This window comes from Cimex lectularius, unplaced genomic scaffold (genome assembly GCF_000648675.2).
Source record: "Cimex lectularius strain Harlan isolate CLEC.00 unplaced genomic scaffold, Clec_2.1 scaffold17, whole genome shotgun sequence".
Taxonomy (NCBI): Eukaryota; Metazoa; Arthropoda; class Insecta; order Hemiptera; family Cimicidae; genus Cimex; species Cimex lectularius.
Window position 1 is genome coordinate 297,204 of NW_019392640.1, and position 21,807 is coordinate 319,010.

The window sequence follows — 21,807 nt, forward strand, 5'->3', positions numbered from 1 at the left end:
CTGCTGTTGCGAACCCTCGTAAAAATTTTTTAAAAAAATATATAACAATGTCGGAATAATGAGACTTTGGAGTTCAATAAAATAGTGAGCTGGTATGTGACAAATTGTTTGGTCAATACGTTAGATTTTATTCTTTAATAATTCCTTTTTTCGAAGACAAAGATCGCACAGGCGACTGTTGACTATAGGCCGAACTTTTACGAAACGGCAAGTTCTAATCAAATAAACTTACAGAGCCTGTAATATAAAATTGAAGAGATGAACTCGTACGAAACAGGAAACTTTTGCGATATAAACCGAAATTTTTTTTTCTCGAGTGTTGGAAAGAGTATGAGTTTTAAGCGGACCTGGATATAATATCGGACTCTTTTTTTTAAATTTTTCATAAGCGTATCAACAAAGTTTGTAAGATTTATTGCGTACTTGTAATTTGGCCTTTTTCGACCATTCGACTATTTATGCCTGCCTATCCTTTCGGTGTTTCAGACGCGTTTCGTGCACCATTGGTGGGCCTGTATGAGAGAGGGGCGAGAGCAAGAGGCAGACATCCTTTGAATTTGTAAAATTTCACCAAGAAATCCTATAAATTGAAATAAAATTACAACTTAAGGTTCCCGTTTATTGGAGAGGTGAACAAAATCTTTTAATGAAACTCTAAGAGGTTTTTTATTTGCTGTTCGACAAAGGGATTTCTTGACAATTCGGTTGAATCTTTAACCCGGACAGATTAAAAACAAATTTTCCCGATGGAAAACCATTGAAGAGTTTTTAATACAGAACCTTCTAGAGACATTAAAGTGCATTATTTTCGATCCCTTGAAAATTCAAGAGTCGCAAGTCAAGTGTTAATAAAACGCTTTCTTGCTCTTTTTATTCTACTTTTATCATTTTTTTTTACAGGCCGCACTTATATATAACTGAGACGAAATGGATAAAAATCGGACCTCCTTGGCGAACAACTCTCCCCTTTTTAGCCCCATTTAAGCGTTTTCGCTTTTTCCCTTTTATATATATTTTTTGCCTTCCTTCTCCTCCATGGGACAAGTATCGGTTCAAAAATACTTTTACCCCGAGAAAATCCATCCCAACAAATTTTATTCTTATAGAATTTTCAATTTCGTTTTTAAAAATTTCTAGTTGCTAACGCAGATCCGTTGAATTTCACAACAGTGCACCCATATTCTCTTTAAAATTAGTAGTATTATTATTATACTTTTTAGGGCACCACGGTGGCCGAGAGATTAGAGTGTCCGACTCGTATTTGCCACGCGAGCGATTCTTGGTTCGAGTCCCGGCAGAGCCCGGGGGGTTTCAATTCATAATAGTATGAAGAATGTAATGTAAATTGGTTTGACCCACCACCCTCGCGACACCCAACCGGTAGTATGTACCTTAGATACATGGTTACGTTTCAATTAGAAAGTATGTACATAAAACAATTTTAACGATCAGCTGTATTAACTTCACATAATTATGCACATCGATACATCGATAGATAGGAAATTCTAAATAAATTGGGGGAGTGAGTGAGTTAGTGAAAGAGAGAGAGAGAGAGAGAAAGAGAGAGAAAGAGAGAGAGAGAGTGATAAACAGACAGAAAGACGTATAAAGGTAGATTGATAGATAGGTATATTGATAAAGAGAGATAAATAGATAGAGATAGATAGATTGATATATATATATATATCCACCTATCTATCCCTCTGTATTAATTAAACTATCTGTCTCATGTGAGAGGTGTTAGAGAGAGAGAAAGAGATTTACAGACAAACAGATAGATAGATTTTTGGAACCTTTGGAACCATTCTGTTACTACGTCTTCCTGGGTGAAAATTAAAAATAAGCAAAAACACCTCTCACATGAGACAGATAGTTTAATTAATACAGAGGGATAGATAGGTGGATAGATAGATAGATGGGTAGGTACGTAAGTAGTGAGAGAGAGAGAGAGAGAGAGAGAGAGAGAGAGAGAGAGAGAGAGAGAGAGTTTGATTATAGAGGTAGAAAGATTTTTTTTAAATTTAATTCAATTTCAATTGGTTTATTTTTCCTAGGTACATATAATAATATTAATAAAATGTTGTTATACAGTTCCGCAAAACGTATCGGACATGCGGGTTTAGTATTCAATATTTTTAATGCGAGAACATTGTATTACATTGCATTAAAAAATACGATGCTTTTGATGATTTGTCTACATCAGTTTTATATATGACCAAATATGAATCACTTGTACTTGTGCGTGATAATCACTATTATTTTTTTTTTAACGAGGGCTCGCAACAGCCGAGGTCATATAAACCCTCAGGGTGCCGGTGTTTTTGAAAAAAAGCCCATTTGTAAGTATGTCGGGTTCGAATGCAGGGCCGCCGGATTCGAACCCGGGACCTTTACCGTATACTGATGAGCGCCGTGTCAAAGACTAAACCTTGCGGCCACCGACGCCCCTGGATTATTTATTGATGTTACAAATGCATGTTTCAATTTTTCAAATAAAGTAAAATTATTTATTATTATATGTTTAATATTATTTATATCAATTAACATAGACGCATCGCATTCAAGGACGAAAATTTCGCATTATAATTAAATATACATTTTAACCGCTCAGGTTTATTTACGAAATTCTATTTAAAAATATCTTAATCAAGCGGCTTTTGTTGCCCGTACGTTTTTCATATTTTATTTTATACCTTGATCGATTACAAAATTGGAAAATGTGAAATGGTCACTGCTATCTGATATTAGTTGAAACGGCGTTCGTATAAAAAAATTGTATTGTTTCAGATGTAAATTTATCTTTTTTTTTCTTCCTCCATCTGGTATTTTATTAAAGTGAATTTAATCTGGAATTAATCTGTTGTAAAAGATATTACCGTGTCAGGTTCCTTTTATCTTTGCGGAATCAGTAAACGCAATCGGTTTGTTTAGAAATAATCAGAAGTCTAATCTTCGCGATTGTTTCGAGTATTGTTGGAATTTGTATACACTTTTATTGACAAACGTCCCAAATTTAATTGTTTTATACTGTTTACATAAAAATCTCATCCTACAATTTTTTCCGCTCCGAGAAAGTACTTTATGAGGCCGCCCTCTTGCCTTTTGGCTCACCGTCATCCATCAAAGGCGTCGACTCGAGCGGAATAAAGAACGACGATCTCCGAAGCGTGAATTTTCTTTTCAGATTTATTTATTCTTACGAACCCATTCCATAAACATTTTAGCATGTTGTTTTTTTTAATGCGGAGGAAGGTTTTTTTAAAAAGTTTTTTGTAACTGTATTTGCTCCGTTATATCGCGTTATCATGGTAACGTTATTACAACTTAAAGGACCACCATTCTGAGAATCTCAACAATTCGGAAGGAAAGGACTGTTGGGAATAAGCAGCTCCGAAATCCTTCTGTCAAACTCCACTTGAGTGCCAGAGATGACGGACGATGACACCCTTGATCAAAATGTACTAGGGCTTGAACCAACTACTTGTAAAATAGAAAAAAAAAACAAGGAATACTAATGAAGCAAGTAGTGTACTAAGTATATAAATACTTATAATATAATACTAAGTAGCAAGTGCTCAAGGAATGAGCAATGGAAAATTCCGTCGTAACAAGAATTTTGGTCTGTTCATTTTTCAAACAATACAGCTTGATTATCTTGATATTAAAACAGTTTCTTCTTTTAAAAGGATTGAACAAAAATCTCAGTTTCATTCATTAATCATTAGCAATATTTATAAAGTAATAAAAGGAGACAGTGGGGCTGAGTGCGGCTCTGCCACGTCAGCGGTCCTGGGTTCGAATCACGTATAGCTCATGGATTTTTAATTGATTAATTATTAATTATTAGGTTTCGTGTCCGATAGACCAAATAAATTCTTTTCAATTAATTAATCTTTAAGTAAGGTACTGGTTGAGATAAACAATTTATCTCAACCAGTACTTTACTTAAAGATTAATTGAATGTGAATAATTTGGAGAAAGTATTGCAAAGTGGTTTGACCCCGGGACATCCAACGTGTGTTGGACGTTAAGCCCCCCTGTATGATAGGAATTACTTTAAATTTTTACTTTTATATAGTTATAATTTTTTATAAATCACCTGTTTCTTATTCAATGAACGAGTTTTCTAATGGGAAATTTTAAAAATGCAAACGTACTCGATATTTCGCCATAGGCCCTATCAGTTACTCATTCAAACAAACAACTATATACTACATACACAATTACACTGCCCATCAAAAAAATCCAGCCATCTGGTTTTTGCATGAAAAAAATGGCCCACTTTGGAAATGTATATTTTCACAGCCTTTTAAATCTCAGTCCCGCGCTAGGTCTCATTTTTTAGAAAATTTTACGACATGGCTTTTTAAAATGTCATTCATCAGTAAATTCAAAAATTCTGGAACCTGTTAATTTTCGTACTTTTACGAAAACTTCAAATTGAATTGTGGAGGCAGGAAATCGTCCTGGAGCGGCGCTCAACAGCAGTCGATTAGAAATTTTCATATGCATTCAATTGGTCACCTTCCACTTTGTCCGATTTCTCAAAAGTTTCGGCTCATTCGCGATTTTTGGGCGAAAAACGTGGCTTTTACATGCTCTGGAAAAACCGACCCACTCTCTCTCCCATGAAGGAAACACCGCGATTTCCTTTAAAAATCTAAACACAACAACCCACAATCGTGCCCAAGAACTGTATTTATGTAAGTTGCCATGCCTACTGCTCCATTTAAGGAGCCACTGCTCGCTCTCCACAGAGCATTGTAAATCTGTGGATTCAAAAAAAATATGCATCTTAACAGACAATCTAAATTATGTTAATCAAATCCAGAACTTTAATGTGAATTCTAAGACGGAATACATTTTTGCCAATATTATCCAATGTTTATTCGACCTNGGCACTTCTATATAAGGTGTGACACACTGAGCAACTTCTCTCTAAAAACAGGACACCTGCGCGGTGTTTGCCTCAAAGCAGGTGTCTATGTGGCCTATCCTAGAACGGGTGAGCACGAACTCTTCCTCGCGTTGAAGACCATCGGAGGGGCACCACTCAGTCGTGTTCCAATGACGCTGCTAACGTTCTTTCTTTGCGTTCTTTACTGCTTGTACAGCGTCACCGTGCCGGATCCCGGTGGTTCTGTCTGGAGGGCGAACGTCCTAGCTTTCGCTTCCTCGTCTAAATGTTCGTTGCCCTTCAGCCCCCATTTCCAGGTACCCAGACTACCACCGTTTTTCGTGGCGCTCCAATTCAACTTATCTCTCTAATAAGAGCACAACGAGAGGGTCCACTGAGAATATATCACAAATAGCCGAAACCGCGTTCAGGCAGTCGGTACAACCAGGTTGGTAGAGCCTCCTACGTCTCGAATTACCCGAGCGCGTACCAATTCGCATACAGCTCCAGTAGGAGGTCTTCTTCTGCACTGGATCGTTTCAGGTTAGGGGAAAAGATTTATAGTATCAATTAAATACAGAAATGTTGACAATTGCACATTCGAGTTTTTCTAGCATGGAAATAGACCATTTGTTATAACATATTCCATTTTACAGCGCCCACAATATTTAGAAAAATCAATAACACAACCGGCCAGGTTAAAAATGATGAAAAAATACATAAGAAAAACTGTCATTAAAATTTATATTGGCAACGTTGATCAAGCGCTGAAGGTTGCTAAATTTTCTTTTGAAGTTGGTTCTTTCATTGCTGTTTCCAGTTTAAATCTGGAGGCAAAAGTTTGGGAATCAAACTTTTAGGGAGCTTTGAATACATTTAATAACTTGTAAACTGTAAAATATTTCCTTCGTCAATAATGCCATTAAAAATGCTATATTTTTCTCTATTTGTCCGATTTTCGATATAAAAAAGATATTTTCGAGGTCAACAAAGTTTTCCAGTTATGTAAAATTCATTGAAAGTGCATTTAAATTTTCCATGTTGTGTTTTTGTACCCCGATTTCTTCAAATGTGTACAACAACAATTGTAAAGTTTTGAAAAAAATATTTGAAAATATGATATGGAAATGGTGCAGACAAGGTTAATTTATGCAAGGAATAAACATTTGCCTTTGTTCGTGCAGATGTTCAAACTTAACGTCACATCTATCAACACTGGGTAGGATTCGTTGAAATGAAAATATTCCATGAACACAAACTTTTTTACTTTATATCCTTTGATTTTTGTTTCCATGATGAGAATCTGTATTAAGGCCAAAATCTTGTCTTGAGTCGAAAAATTTTCTGAAACTTCAGAAATCACGTCATTAATTTAATGTTTTCGTTTTATCAACGATAAACAATAAACAGGTTAAATGATTTTGATCCTTCTTTTACATTTTCTGTCTATCAATCTCAACCCAATCTGTTTGTCGAATTACCTACCTATCTATCATATCCATCGTATCCACTATTTTTTTTTTCTATCGCCCTTGGATAGAGAAGACGGATGTTGTTCAATCTCTGTAACTCTCTGGACGTAGAAAATGTTTACCACTGTATTAAAGAGTGCTCTATTCTGAGAGAGCTACGGTTATTATATTTTGGACATTTTACTTTGTCATCAGAACTGCTGATATTAGAGGTCATGACACATCTTTCTTATTAAGTTTTGAACTGAAAATCTCACTTTCGGTCCCTGTCAAACTTGAGAAATTTATCTATAAATCTATTCACTAACCTTACCGGGGGGGGACACAAGATAAACCCCGACTTCCACGTAGGGCCTTCTGGGAAACACCTCGAAGTTGCCGGCACCCCTCAAGGGCCAGCGCATCGAGATTGGCTAAAAGGGGATATGGCCACACTATTCCTAAGCTGTTAGGCGATCCGTGGCAAAGGATGAATGGCACTGGGGTGAAAAACAATAGTGTCTCAAACGGAGCCCTCAGGGAACCGGCCGACACGGCTGTATCTAGGCTTACCCCAGCATGCGGGGCTCTGCTGGGGCTGACACCTTTATCCCTAACTACTTTTGGGAACCACATGGAATCTAATACTAAAACAAAAAAACAACCACCCGGTTAGGCTCAGAGGCCAACCAGGCAGCAGTGCCAAACCCAAATACGCTCCCTTCAAGGCAAAAAGCCTGTAGGAGATCGATCAACTCTCGGCAGATAAGATAATTAAGGTCCGCCTGTTGAGAGCCTCCAGAAACAGGTTGACAACCCTGTTGAAGGAGGGAGTTGAATACGTGAAGGCGCGAAGGACAATAATCCGGGACAACTTCACAAAGGCGACCCTGAAGCCGACAAAGGAAAAGAAGCAGGAGAAAAAGTCAGCTCATGTGAAAAAGCCTGCTTTGAAATCCGAGAAGAAAAGGCAAAGTTCGGAAGACATCACGTCCCCAAAAGGAGGTGCTAAAAAAGTCAAAACCCTCCAAGAAGGAGACATCCTATAAGGGAGCCTTGAGACAACTAAAAATAGCTATAGTAGAAAAAGGTAAACCCAGTAAACCAGTTGACCCCCCGAAAGGATTGACACCCTCGAGGACGCCATCATGCTGACTATGAAAAACTATCGGTCGGAGAAACGCAGATGTTGGAAGTGAAGTTCAATAAATGCAGACTCAGGTCAGGCTATATGGTTATAACCTGTGAGGATCAGGTTAGTGCAGACTGGCTAAGGGAGACCGTCTCAACGCTAAAGCCATGGAAGGACGCAGTACTCGAGACTTTCGGTTAATGGTTCGGACCATTACCAACGTTTTTTCCCTTCGTCGGCTCTTTTCACCTCAAAGAAGCCGATGCCTTATACAAAAATGTCTTTTCTATACCGACTATCATCCCCCTCATCCCTTCAACATCCAACGTATATAAGCATAAAACAGCAATATCTCACTACCACTCTCAGCACGACACGCAAGAATGGCACAATTACACAGAAAACATACACTTTGAGTGAGTAGAAATACTTCGATTGAATATAAAAAATATATTTTGCATTGTATAAATTCACTTTTGTCCACATCGTACATGTATTTGTTAAATTTAAACAATGTTTGTAAATCCCAGGCGCTGAAGATGATCTCAATAAAGATCGAAACGTTGGCACAAAGAAAATGTTTTTTTGAAACCTACATCACACCAGACCGCATCTCACGATTTCTGAATAATCTACATTCATCTGTAATACAGCAGAGCAATCGTCCAAAGACCAATGGCTGTGTTCGAGCCGTGCAACTCTGTGTGTTCTGGTCAATTCTGGTCCTTTTACGGGGCGAAAAATCAGTGTTTCGAAGGGAACTCCGATGGCAATAGCCGCGTACATGATGGAACGTCCATCATCAATAAGTGCCACACCACGCGCAACTTCCTCAGCACTAAGTGGCATTTTTAAGTTTAAAAATCGAAATTAAGAAAACAAATATGAAAACTAAACAGTTCGATGCTTCAGAATTCAAATAAGTCTGAAAAATTTTTAAATCCCGTAAAAAGTACACAATGAAAAATCCTTTATCCTTGTTTTGGATTAAAGATTAAGTGTGTTTACCTCTAATTGATATTCCTAATTTAAAACAAAGCATAAACAAATATTTATTTATAAAAACAATGAGACATATTGTGACAAAAAAAATTAGGTTTTTATAATATCATTATTGTTAGAGAGGAAAGTGGTTTTTTTTGCTACAAAATCAAATTTTTATTTTCTCGCCTCGATCAGCTTCCTTTTCTTGTAAGGAGGTATGTAACCTGGTTATAAGATGTATAATTTTTTATTATTAATTAAAAAACCAGTGTACGTAGGAAATTGGTGAAAATCAACAATGAGTGTTATTATTAACAGTGTGTATTTAGTGCCGGGGATTAAGCGATAACGCGATCGCTTGGACCGAGCCGGAGGTCGCCGAGGAGAAGAGTGCGGTAAACACCTACGAGATTCTCCGGAAAACGGCTCGTCCGGATTTTTCTACGTGGGTATTTCCATTTTTGGAATTTCTACCGGGCACCTTTTTTTTTGTTTATTTAATTTTGTAAATTGTCCCTCCAGTCTTACCCCCCACTCCCAACGAGCTACCGGGATAAACTTTGCTCTGACCCGAAATAATTTTGGGTGTAACAATATTAAGGGCAGAATTTTGCCTATCAGTATATAACATTATATGTCAGGATGTATAGGGTCCTATTAGAAATTTTGAAGTTGAACTAGGTCTGAGGTACTCTGTATAATTGTTCTCCAAAAAATGGTAAAAATTTGAAACTAGACTAAAATATATTAAACACCCATTGGTTGGTTTTCTGTAGAGTCATTAGTCCATCTAAGAAGGACACTATGTACCTATCATCCTTATACTTAGACATATCCCTTGTTAGTGTAGCCTTCTGTTTACATTTCTTTCTATCTGTCAACTCCGCTCATCTTCCTTTATCCATGTTGTGTGTTTGTATGATTTTCAATTTATTAATAGGTAAATGATGCGGAGCGATCGAGCCGGTAACGAGGTTGGCGTGAAGGGTGGCGAATGTTGAAAGAGGGAGGTGTCACTTGCTAATTGCATTCGCCCACGAGCCCACTTAGACGAGCCACCTCTCCTCGCAACACTTTGACACCAATTTCCGAGCATGGCGTTATTACCGGAGATAATTCAATAAACCGTTCTATTGAGGCTCCTCGTCCGTCATATTTAGCCAGCGAAAGCAAATAGTAATTGTTTTAACTACCTCAATCTCGGCCCGGCCCGGCACGAAGAGCAGAAACCGCTCCTTCTTCAAATCATTATCGCACCAGCCTTACCTTCCAATTCCGCGTATTGTACGTGACTGGAATATCACCCTCTTATTTTGCTTCCGAACTACCGAAACTAGGGAAGCTTAGTATGCGGGAAGTCGACAAAATTTTTGTCCTCGAAAAATCAAAATTTCCTCTTGCATTTTGCGTTTCTGACCTTTCTGAACAAATTTGGTTCCGAGTCTGTCTGACTGTGGTCAATCCTTTCACCATTTTTTTAACGAAAGTTTTAGAGCTTGTGTGGGTTGGCTTGTAAGATGGTCCTGTATGAATTTCATTTTAATCGGATCAGTCATATCGCCTGCCCATGAGCAAACGTAAAATCCGTAAAATAAAAAAACACAGCTATAACTCTGAAACCATTGGTTCGATTCTTATGCAATTTTCAGAAAGTATGTGTGTTGCTTTCTCGATAATCCCCAACTTTATTCCAAACGGATTGACATATGTATAAAACGAAGTTATTCCACCCACCCACTTGGCAGACGTTTGTTCACATCTTGTCAAAATTTTATCGAAAACCAGGAAAGTCAGTTGATTTTTGCTGATGAATTTTTATTGTAGGGAGAATACGAACTTTTATATCGCAAGATCCTATGAAGCCCGCCAATCAGTATGGAGGGAACGGATCGATAAATCAGGTTCATTTACGATTTAAAGCTTGAAAAGAGTGGGTTGATTTGGAGAGAAAAAACCTTCTTTAGACACGTTTCGGCATCTCACTTCATTTTTCAGCCCGCATGTTGTCTGGCACTCTGCTCCCTTTCATCAAACTCTTGTCGGGGTCCTTTGTAGGAAATAAGGTTAATTGTTGGTTTTTCTAATGCCCGTTGTCTCTGTATTATTAAAGTTAATTCCAGGAAATTTCCAATGGAATAAATCATAAATTTTAAAACACAATTTACAAAGTTTTACAGTCTGCTTTTTAATATCATCATCTTTCTCGAACGGTTTCACCCTTGTGCCTCTAGGTCGCATTTTTTAAATCTTTTAATTAATTTAAAATTCAATCTCTTCATAATTTTATATAAAAAAACCATAATCCTTCTACATCTCACGTTCATCCCACTACCAATCAATTTCTATCAACTTAAATCTATTAATTACCTGATATTATTTTTTCACCCCTTCCTCACTCTCTCTCTCTCTCTCTCTCTCTCTCTCTCATACTCTTCCTTTCTCCCTCACTAACGTTTTTTCTTATTCTCTCGTTTAGAATCCATACGCTGTTTTATTTCATCTCTCTCCTTTTCAATGCTGTATTTATTTATGTCTTTATCAATCTATCTTTATCAATCTCTTCTTAAGCCTTCTCATGTCTCTCTTTTTTATTAATTATACTATTGTTCCTTCTTCTATCTATTTGTCTTTTAGTTCTTGCCCTATTTATCTCTAATTGTTTCTACATCTCTTTAAGTATTTCTGTCTCTCTCTTTCTTTTTCTCTCTCTTTCTCAAACTCGCCCTATCTCTCTTTAATTGTCTTCCCTATCATCTCATATCTCTCTTTATATATTAATTATTTTATTGCTCCCTTTCCTTTGTACCTTTTAACCATTTCTCTTCCTATCTATCTTTAATTGTTTCCATTTCCTTCTTTCTCTTCTCTCTCTCTCTCTCGCTCGCTCTATTTATCACCCCATCTATCTCTTTATCCTATTGGTCTCTTCTATTTCTATCTGCTTTTTATTTTTGTCCTTACCTGTTTCTACTGTAGCTCTTTTTCTCTTTTCTAGTTCTTTGTTTCTCTCTCTCTCTATCTATCTCCCTCTTCACTCCCCCTCACTATCTTTTATTTTATCTACCTGGCTTACCTTTGGTTAAAGAACCTCTTCTATTCACACCCTATATACCTCTCAATGTATTTACTTAAATTCACTAATTTCGTGGTCCGCTTGACCAATTAATATATTACAATTAATTAAGGTTTTTAGTTGAGATAAAAAAGTCAGTGTCACGAGCGGGATTCGAACCCAAGATCTTCGGCTAGATACGCCGCTGCTCTACCACTTGAGCTATCGTGACCTCGATCCACTCGGACATCAACTTCCTACCTCAACCCCACCTTTTGAGTTTTCCCTCCTTTTTGCCATTTTTCAAATGTCGTGTAATCGGATTGGATTCTCGGCGACCAATGAAATGGCCACGGAGAGCTTTAGTGAAGTATACTTCATTTTTACGTATTTACTTAATTTGTATGTGTGTAAAGAGAATGTAATATGGATAATGTTTAATGTGAAGGGAAATGTCTTCTTGGGAAGTCATCGGGCTTACGATTTCTTATTCCCCGTCCCCTCGTTATAAGTTTTTATGCAGATACTTATAACTTTATGAGCAGGTGGAAATGAAAGATTGTTTTTCCGTAATTTCCCTCCGGGAGGAAATTGTTAATCGGATTTGTTTTTCTTTGGCCATCTTCAAATTCAATCAACGACAAAGCCGATAAAGGCCTAGTAATTTATTGTAAATTATCGGGCAGGCCTTATGAGTCAGAAAGATAAGAAAACAACATCGTTTCAGTATTTTACAAGTTTGTAACGAGCAGGTTTTTCATAATGATACCATTTTCAGGGTTTATCCTGTAAAAGCGTACATTTACATTTAGATAGCTGATTGTAGTCACTTGGACGAGGTGCTCATTTTTTTCGTTTGAAAGTTTGGGCCAGGAAAGAAAATTGATTTTTAGCCATTTACATCCTAGTAAGTCATATTGTATATTTGTCACTGATAATACAACCTAGTGACAATTTTCTATCTAAAGTATCGATATTCCTTCAAGGTGTTTTGCTAATAAATTAATTTAAAAGAGTTTTTACCGCTCTGAAAGTCACTTTTAAGTACATTTCTGAATAAAATCTTAAGAAGCTGGTCCGCCTTGTCTCGCTATTTTTTTATTTTCATATCAACCTGCCGGCTCAACCCGTACAAAATGTAAAAAATGGCCTATACCACAAAACTCACTATATTGGGTATAAAAATGAACTTTTTGCCTTGTTATTTTATGCCAAAACGTCGTGTTTCACAAATTTTTGAAAGAAAATGTCAAATGTTTTTTGTCGAAAATTTATGCACAGTTTGAATTTCCAGGCCGTTTGGTCTCGCTGTGGCTTTCTTTTGAAATAAATCTAGCGGTGGTCCAACAAGGATAATATTTTTACAGGAACTTGCTATCAAACTGACCTACATGTTTTAAAGTTAATTCAATTTTATTTTTTATCCATCAGAGCATTTTAGTAAATTTAGAAATAAAAAGGTTATAAATTTTTTAAGTAGATTGGTTTGATAGACCAGCCTAGTCTCGCTGTTTCTCCGCAATTAGATACATTTACCGGTCGTAGAAGGATAAATACAAAACTAACTTTCATGGGCTTAAAAATTGTCGCAATTTTACTTATTTCTACACATTAAACCTTTATTTTTTGCATAGATGTTGCGTTTCACAAATTTCCGAAAAATGTGTGTTGATTAGTGACCGTTAGTGGATTATTATTCGGAAATCGTGACATCCCGTGTGATTGTAGGTTTCAGAAAAACATTTTCTTTGTCGTGCCAACGTTTCGATCTTTATTGAGATCATCTTCAGGGCCTGGGATTTACTAGCATTGTTTAAATTTAACAAATACATGTAGGATGTGGAAAAAAGTGAATTTATACAATGCAAAAAAAATATTTTTTTATATTCAATCAACGTATTTCTACCCACTCAAAGTGTTTGTTTTCTGCGTAAAAAATATTTTTTTTGCATGGCATAAATTCACTTTTTTTCCACATTCTACATGTTTTTGTTAAATATAAAAATGTTTGTAAATCCCAGGACCTGAAGATGATCTCAATAAAGATCGAAACGTCGGCACGATAAAGAAAATGTTTTTCTGAAACCTACATCACACCAGATCGCATCTCACGATTTCTGAATAATTGCCGAAAAAATCTAATTTTGTTGTTGAAGGTTGGATCAAACAGGTCCGTTGTTGTTTCTTTACTTTTAGATAAATTTACAAGAGGGCATTATATGGAAAAACATGCCATTATCACAAAACCGTTCCATCTTGGGTTTAAACACATACTAAATTTTATTTCTTCCAACCTTCTAAACAATTTTTATAACGTTTATTCATGTCATCAACAGTTTATTTGTCACTAGTCTATAAAGCCTGCCTGGGATAAAATTTAAAAATCCCAAGAGCCAGACTGCGTTTTTTAAAATAAATAATTGGTGCGGAGAGTCATGGCGTGCTCCCGGAAATAAGAGGCCCCCAGGCTTTGTTTCCGGTTTAGAGATGAACACCTTTACCAACTCGAAATCCAATATCCGACCAAAGTCATGCCCCGGCATTAAAGCTAATTACACGACTGGCCTTACAGCCCCAGACGGATTTTCCAGGGAATAAAGAAGGAAACAAGACGGATCAAAGGAACTTTGAAAAACTCAAAGAAAAAATACCCTCCCCCTTCATAAAAGGAATTCAATTAATCAAGGTATATACCTTGACTTGAATAATCGGGATAAAATTCAGGAAAAATCGCTTAAATGTGACGTGAAGACATCGTACTTAGAACACCACGATCCATTGTTGTTCCACTCTTTTAGGCAAATTTCTATATAATCATTGATGAAGAAAATAGGGGAAAACAGGAGAATAAACAACAGAAATCGAGTTCATGTACGTATTATTTAATAAAAAAGACATAAGTGAAGAAAGTGAAATTGAATGCATCAAGTCAAGGACGGTCATCGTTCTACTGAGTGAAAACAGTTGTCCTTCAGCACTCATTGCGTCCAGACTAATACTTTTGAAGTTAATTACATTTTAAATCAGCGTGGTTAGAAATTATGTAAAATACGATATACAAAAACTCTAAAATAATGAATCCAAGGCAATATTCTTCCATTAACGACTAAGATGGTTTTGCTCTACATCCACACCGATTTATAATTTCAACGTAAACGCCAGTTTATAAACGGAAGGAGAGCCGTTGAATCGATGCCTTGGGCCGAGGGAGAATGAATATTACCCGAAGTAAAGTTAAATTGAATCTTTCCGAGGGTGTAGTAGTGGAAGTGGAGCCTATAGGACATTTCCCTCGACTCCAGAAAATAATTTATCCCCTTTTGTGTGCACCCTCTTTATCGTGTTCGAACTCAGTTTTACATACTTTCACCGAACGGCTATTGGATCCAATTGCTAAATCTGTTCGACGCCGGTAAGTGGATAAATTTGTCACTCCCTTTATTCTGTTATAATTCTCTGGGCGTCCTAGATCACCTCGGCCCTTCTAACCTCCTTAGTTTTGTCTATCTTTCTACTCGCTCTTTTTATAGGTTGGTCGATCATTTTGTCAAACATGTTCTGTTCGTTTTAAGTTATTAAATAATTTACTAATTTCGTGGTCCGCTTGACCAATTAATATATTACAATTAATTAAGGTTTTTAGTCGAGATAAAAAAGTCAATGGCACGAGCGGGATTCGAACCCACGATCTTCGGCTTGATACGCCGCTGCTCTACCACTTGAGCNCTCTCTCTCTCTCTCTCTCTCTCTCTCTCTCTCTCTCTCTCTCTCTCTCTCTCTCTCTCCCTCTCGACTTTATCTATCCATTGTCTTCTCTATTCATTATCTTGCCTATTTAATTAACTAACAGTCTATCCAGCATCCAAGATCATACTCTATCCGATTTTATCTCTCTCGCTCTCTCCTCTCTCTTCCTCTCTCCCCTATCTATCTAAATTTCTACCTATCTATATCTATCGGTCTATCTATCTGCTTTCGCTACGTTTTTAATTATCTATTCCATTACCTCCTTCTATCTCAATTTTATCACTCTTTTTCTCTCACTCTCTCTCCTAAGAATATTTCCGCCAGTACGATTGCCCATGTGTAACACTTATTTACGTTTATAGCGGGGTAGGTAATAAACAGGTGTTTTATATCGCCATGGTTTGGTGATAAATCATAATTTCTGTAAATCCTCGAATTAATCCGTGAAAATACATTTATACCCTTTCACCGACCTAGTGGTGGCTACAGTAAATCACTTGTTTCGTTTTGGACAATGACAATTAAATCTCTCACCTCCCTTCTGCTAAACCGCCTCCAGCCCCAATGGCTTGTGTATTTTACCGAGCGAACCACCCTGGCGAACTGGAAATCTCATAATTAACTGAAAACAACTTCCAAACCCGGTGACGTCGGGCGATAATTAATTTTTCTCTCCTCTAATTCTGACAGAGAGGGTAGGATACAACGGTCGAAATCCCTGGAAACCTAGAAGCGCGTACGTGTGATAAAGGCAAACGCAAATATTTTGCTTTTTTTATTAGGAAATGGACAATAAACCTGTCGGTTAAAAAATTTGGTTTAAACAAAATGTATAATAAATTGTATGAGGTATCTATAGATGCATGGGTTCAGCCCTTCCGTTTACTTCTGAATCCGGTAAAAACTGACAAAAATTCGGACTTCTATGCAGAACTTATGATTTTTAATTGTTCTTCAGACGCACCATTCACACTTGAGGAATGGCTCACTACAAAATAAGTTAAAAGATCACAATGCACCGGGCCCAGATAGAATTCCTCATGAGTTTTTTTAAATATGTAACACGTTTACATCTGGGCACCAAAAAGGAATGGGAAAGAAAGGGAAATAACTCCCTCAAAAATGGCACCATCCTTCGGTACACAGATGGATTCAGAACACAGGAAGGTACGGGGGCAGGAGTGTTTGGACCTGGAACCAAATACTCAGAACCCATGGGAAAGTACANACTTATTGGACATAGACAATCCAAGAATCTTCTAACCAATTTTGGCAAGAAAGAAATCACAGAATGTGTCAATAGACTGCGAATCCTAACAGGATACTTCTATTTTCAATAATCTGAATGACATAAAATGTTAGCTAATATCAGTTGGAACATGTCAAAATGACAAAATTTAAAATTATGGTCATGATTGCACGTTCTACTGAGGTTACAAAAAAATACCGACAATTTGTCAAATTTCACAAAAACTTCTTCATCTAACATGCTTTACGTTGATTTTTCAACTCTACTTATTAACGTTATTGAAAAACCTGGATATATCAGATTATTGCAAATAGAATTATCTTACAGCAAATTTAGCGTTCTTTCAAATGGTGTAATTGGATTTATTGTAGTCTCGACATTTTGGAAGTTGTAAGAGTTTTTATGTGGTAAGGTAGTGAAAAGTTGAAAAAACCTAAATTGACGAATATCTTCAAAATAGAGAACTTTCCGAAAATTTTCTCCTGAGCATTTTTTGGTCCAAACGAAGAGTAGAATCGATTCCCTGAGTTTCGTCACAAGGAACACCCTGTATAATTTCAATTGTGTCATATTTTATTGAGCACTGCGAAGTTATGAGCGTGTGGTTTCCTACGAAACGTCACCCTGGTTTGACCGACGTTATGGCATTTACTACACTTTAAGTGGTTAGTGTATGAAGTAGAAAAAAAGAACAAAACATATGCGAAAGCGCACAGATCCACCGCTGAAGATGGTCAAATGCTTAAACGGAATTTGTGGTGGGTAGGGAATGTCAAATTTTATAGATTATTGCTGTGTTAAAATATCATGAGAAGCTTTTTGTGGTTTTGTATCTGTTACTTGCGTCAACCAAACCTTTAAAAAAAAGTCCCAGTAAATCATCTTTTGTGGTTTATCGTGGAGTATTGAGAGCGTTTACCATACTGCAAATGGCAAATTAAAATCGCTTCCTTTTGAGAGAAAACTGATTAGCCGAACCAGCCTTGATCCCGGTTAAGGCCGTAATAGAAAGGGGTCGGAAAGGATATTGCAGAAAAGAACCGTTTTTAATCTTAAGTGAATGTCCAGGCCGTGATTCCTGCTTGATAATAGTCCCATTAAACACAGGACAATTATTCTTTCAAAGCCGTTGAAAGCAATTGTGGCCTTTAAGCAATTTATGGACAGTTCAATTTTGAATACAGCATTATTTTCGTTGAAATGACTTACCATTCTTAGAAAGACAACCAAGACCTCTCGAGTAATTTTACTCGATATGACAGTACAATACTAACCAAACAGATTTGAATTAAGTCACTACTAAATGTACACATTTACACGTACGTGATGGTTAAATTCATCATGACATGGTAGAACGCCTGGCAATTAGCTTAGACTGCTTTTAAATCACTCACCTCCTCCATTTTTGTAACATAGGTATGGGAACCTCCATACATTGGCGAGGTCGACGGCGAACCCGATGACCGAGAGGAGGAAATCCACTTTCCCGGACCATGTCTCCCTTAGGTCGCCCGTCGACACCGGCTCGCCCACCTCCATCACCCCCGCACCCTGTAATAAAAATAAAATATATTAAAATGAGGTTGGCATCTTACAGTAACGAGTAGTTAAGATAATCGTATAAATCTTCCTTAGTTTAAGAAAGACTGAAGGTTATAATCTTACTTTTTTCTTGGGTCTTTATTATTACAGTATAACTCACAAATATAGTACCCACACATAATATAAATATGTTAGTTCGTTGTAGTGTTGTAAACATACCACTACACTAACTACAAATCGTAAGACTACATATTGGATCTAGTTAAGGTATCGACGTCGAGCATTGGACGTTGATGAAGCATTAAACATCATGGACTAAAGCTGCTTTATGTTTTCTCTATGGTGTTCTTCATTATCTATGGTTCTAGGTCCTTAATTTGAATCAGTTGTCGGTGTTGTACGTTTGAATTTGCTGCTTGAGCCTGGCCAGCTTTTGTCGCTTTCGTCGTATACCTTCCGTTTCGGAACATTAGTGTGGTCACATGTACGTTCGTTCTGGTGAAGCAGACACGTCTTTGACTTCCCTCGGTTTGATCCGTCACTTTGACATATACTGAAGAGTGTCGATTGATCAGCGAATTTAGCCTTGGTATTTGACTCTTATTCTAGTGGGCGTTTAGTTTAAAGCACAGAGCTATTGCATTTCTGTCATGGTCATTATTGGATAGTTTTGCCCTTGCAAGGAAAGAGGATACTTCATCGCTTCGCTGTTATGACCTGAACCCTTTTGTGATTATCTAAATGAGTATCTTAGACAAAAAGACGGATGAAAATGGAAAACACTAGAATTCACTCGACCTCCAGCGAGTTTCGGAAGGAAAGAAGCATCAGAAGGCATCAAAAGAAGCAAGAGAAACTTCGATTCCTAATTCTTTACAGGACACTGCGAACTGGAAGGGCATTTGAGGAAGAATAGTCTAATCCAACACGTTACGTGCAAATTCTGTTGGGAAGAAGAGGAAACACCACATGCCTACTTTCAAACTATGGTGTTATATTTCCCTGCAGGAGGAAATGGATTGAGACCAGCAGAAGAAATTAACCCAATGAATTCGAGCTACTAGTCAAATTCCTTGATGAACTAGGGCTCACCGGTGTGAGAACGGGGGAAAGGTTTAAAAGGACGTAGTATATTCACACTACGATTACTATATCTACATCTATATTGGATAATTTTTTTCACTTCTTACTTGATTGCTACATAGAGATGGTACAATAACCAAGTGTGTTTTTTTCAGGACTTAAATGTTTTTGTTCGTATCATGCTTGGCTATTCTGTAGTCCACATGTACCGTGTAAAGCAGAATGATATGTAAGAACTGGCAATCACCAAGTTTATTTTTATTAGAATGTAGATGTTTTTGTTGAAATCTTGTTCACGCTGGTGTAGCCCACAAGTACTTTGTAACTTGGTCAGACTTGGTTCATCATTTTGCGGCTCATTGACTGTAGATAGTTGATTGCCATGATCAGCGAGGTAACATTCCTTTTTACTATGACTACTAAGTAAGAAAAACTGGCTGCCACAGTTACTTTTTATTAGGATTTGATGTTGCTCGACCATGCTGGTGCACCTGACACGTCATTTTTTTTACTTAATGCAGTTTGACTGACCACTTAGCGGCTCATTGTAAAATGATTTAAATTAATTTATAATTGTTACGTAAAGAGTGGTAGAGATGAAAAATAGTGTCACGAGGGGGACTCGAACCCACGACCTCCTGCTCAATACGCCGCTGCTCGACCACTTGAACGTGACTTCGGTCCCCCCAAGACACCAACTAATTTTCATCTCGGCCATAAAATTTACATAGAAATTATAAATCAATTTAAATCATTACATTACGCTGCGCGGCGGCGGGAGATAAGTGCGGCGAGCAGCGTTTGGCGCGTGAAAGGAGAGGTTTATTTGCCGTTGACAGTTTCTCACGTTCATTGTTGTCCAACCAACCAACTAAAATACACATCATTGGTGTAATGTTGATTATGACGTTCAGTGAGGGTAGCCTTGGTATTTAGCTCATGTAGTAGTAGTGCTTGGGTTGGTGGGTAGTCTTCCTACTGCTTACTTCTTTTCTTACCTCATAGTAACAACTTACAATAACTGAGAACTATTTGTCTTATATATCGTGGATCAATATTAGTTTCTATAGTCTGAACCAGATTTATATTTGTTCGTTCTTAACATGCATTTCTTGATAAAACTAGCAAGTTGTACCTTACTATTCAAAACACGTCCTAGCTTTGGGTTGCCATAAATTTAGAAATTTTTGATTTTGGTCAATTAGAATGAGGCTTAACAAGTGTTCTTAAGACAGAACTATTAAGCTTTTTGTTTTTTATATTGTTGGATATGTCAAGGTATGTGTTAACCTTTGTGAGGATTAATTATAATTAAGTTTATTCATTTTCGCTTTACTCTATTATAACTTTTTTTATTGCAAGCTTTTAGCCTTTTTCTAATGGACTGACCTTTTTAAAGTCTCCTTTGACGGAGAGTACAGGGCGGTACGGTGTTCGTAAGGAGCGGTTTTTCTGCCCAGGCGACAGCTCGTCCAGATGGAGTCAAACACGAAACTGGTTCTCAACATCGAAAGTGTTGCAAACTGTTGCTTAATTCACAACAGCCTTCAAACCGGCGTACACTCGAACAAAGCCCCACCTCGCGGTTTTTCATTCCGAGCTACTCGTCTGGGAGAAAGGAGAAAGAAAGCGTTTTTTCGCCGAGGGTAAAAGAAGAAAAAAAACATATATAATGGTGTGCATAAAGGACTAATGGAACTGAATAAAGATGTGCAACTTATGTTTTATTCATTTCTATCCCGTATGTTAATCTTGAGATTGGACGGTCATTTATGGAATTCGCTCAGTGAAGCTGAGAACGACCATTGTAGAATCTGGCTTTGAAAGAGGTCGAGGACGTGTTTGCACTATTCAACTCAATTGAACAGTTTAATATTAATTCGGGACGGCTCACCTAAAGCAAACAGAAACCCTATTAACATACTAAATTCGGGAGTTTTAAACTGGATTTCTTTTAAATGCCTTTTAAACGAGTCGCTTTTCAAAGAAAAGCCTCAATATGAGTTGCGATTGTTAAGACTATTGAAGATTGCTTTTATACAATAGACAATATAAAAGAGCAGATAAGTGGACAAATCCTAGAGGACTGTAACATTCAAACCGTATTTATATTGATAAAATAGGAGACCACCTAAAAATCTGCATTTTTTAAACATTATTATTCATGACTGAATTTATTAAATGTGAATCAAAAGAGTTTAATTTTTTTTGTTCTCCAAGGGTAAATTCAAAAAAGACCGTTCTTTTCTTGATTGAATTGGTGAACCACTTTGATTTCCAAAGTTATTGTTTTTATATTTTATTGTTATTTCTGATTGTTTTTTGCTTTTATTAACTAATAATAGTCACTATCCAATTTTAATTTTTTTGTATTATGACCTGCCCATGACGTACCCACCAATATTGGGTCTCTTTCTCTCCCTCTCTCCCCTCTCTCACTCACTCTCTCTCTCTCTCTCTTTCTCTCTCTCTCTCTCTCTCTCTATCTATCTATCTATCTTTCCATATATGTTTTTCTTTCACTCTTACTCTTACTCTCTTCTCTCTCTCTCTCTCTATCTATCTATCTATCTATCTATCTATCTTTCCATATATGTTTTTCTTTCACTCTTACTCTTACTCTCTTCTCTCTCTCTCTCTCTATCTATCTATCTATCTATCTATCTATCT

General features: G+C 37.0%; 1 protein-coding gene across 3 annotated transcripts in view; it reads right to left on the reverse strand.

The window, feature by feature from the left end:
• LOC106661545 (sodium-dependent dopamine transporter) overlaps positions 1–21,807 on the reverse strand; it is a 63,000-nt gene that overhangs the window by 26,955 nt on the left and 14,238 nt on the right. For 2 of the 3 annotated variants that reach the window (XM_014385025.2, XM_014385028.2), the window contains one exon: positions 17,907–18,063. In XM_014385025.2, coding sequence (XP_014240511.1) covers positions 17,907–18,051 — 145 coding nt within the window. In that variant the 5' untranslated portion in view covers positions 18,052–18,063. Of the gene's footprint in view, positions 1–17,906; positions 18,064–20,526; positions 20,728–21,807 lie in introns of those variants that run through there. The other variant, XM_014385027.2, reaches the window with a different exon arrangement.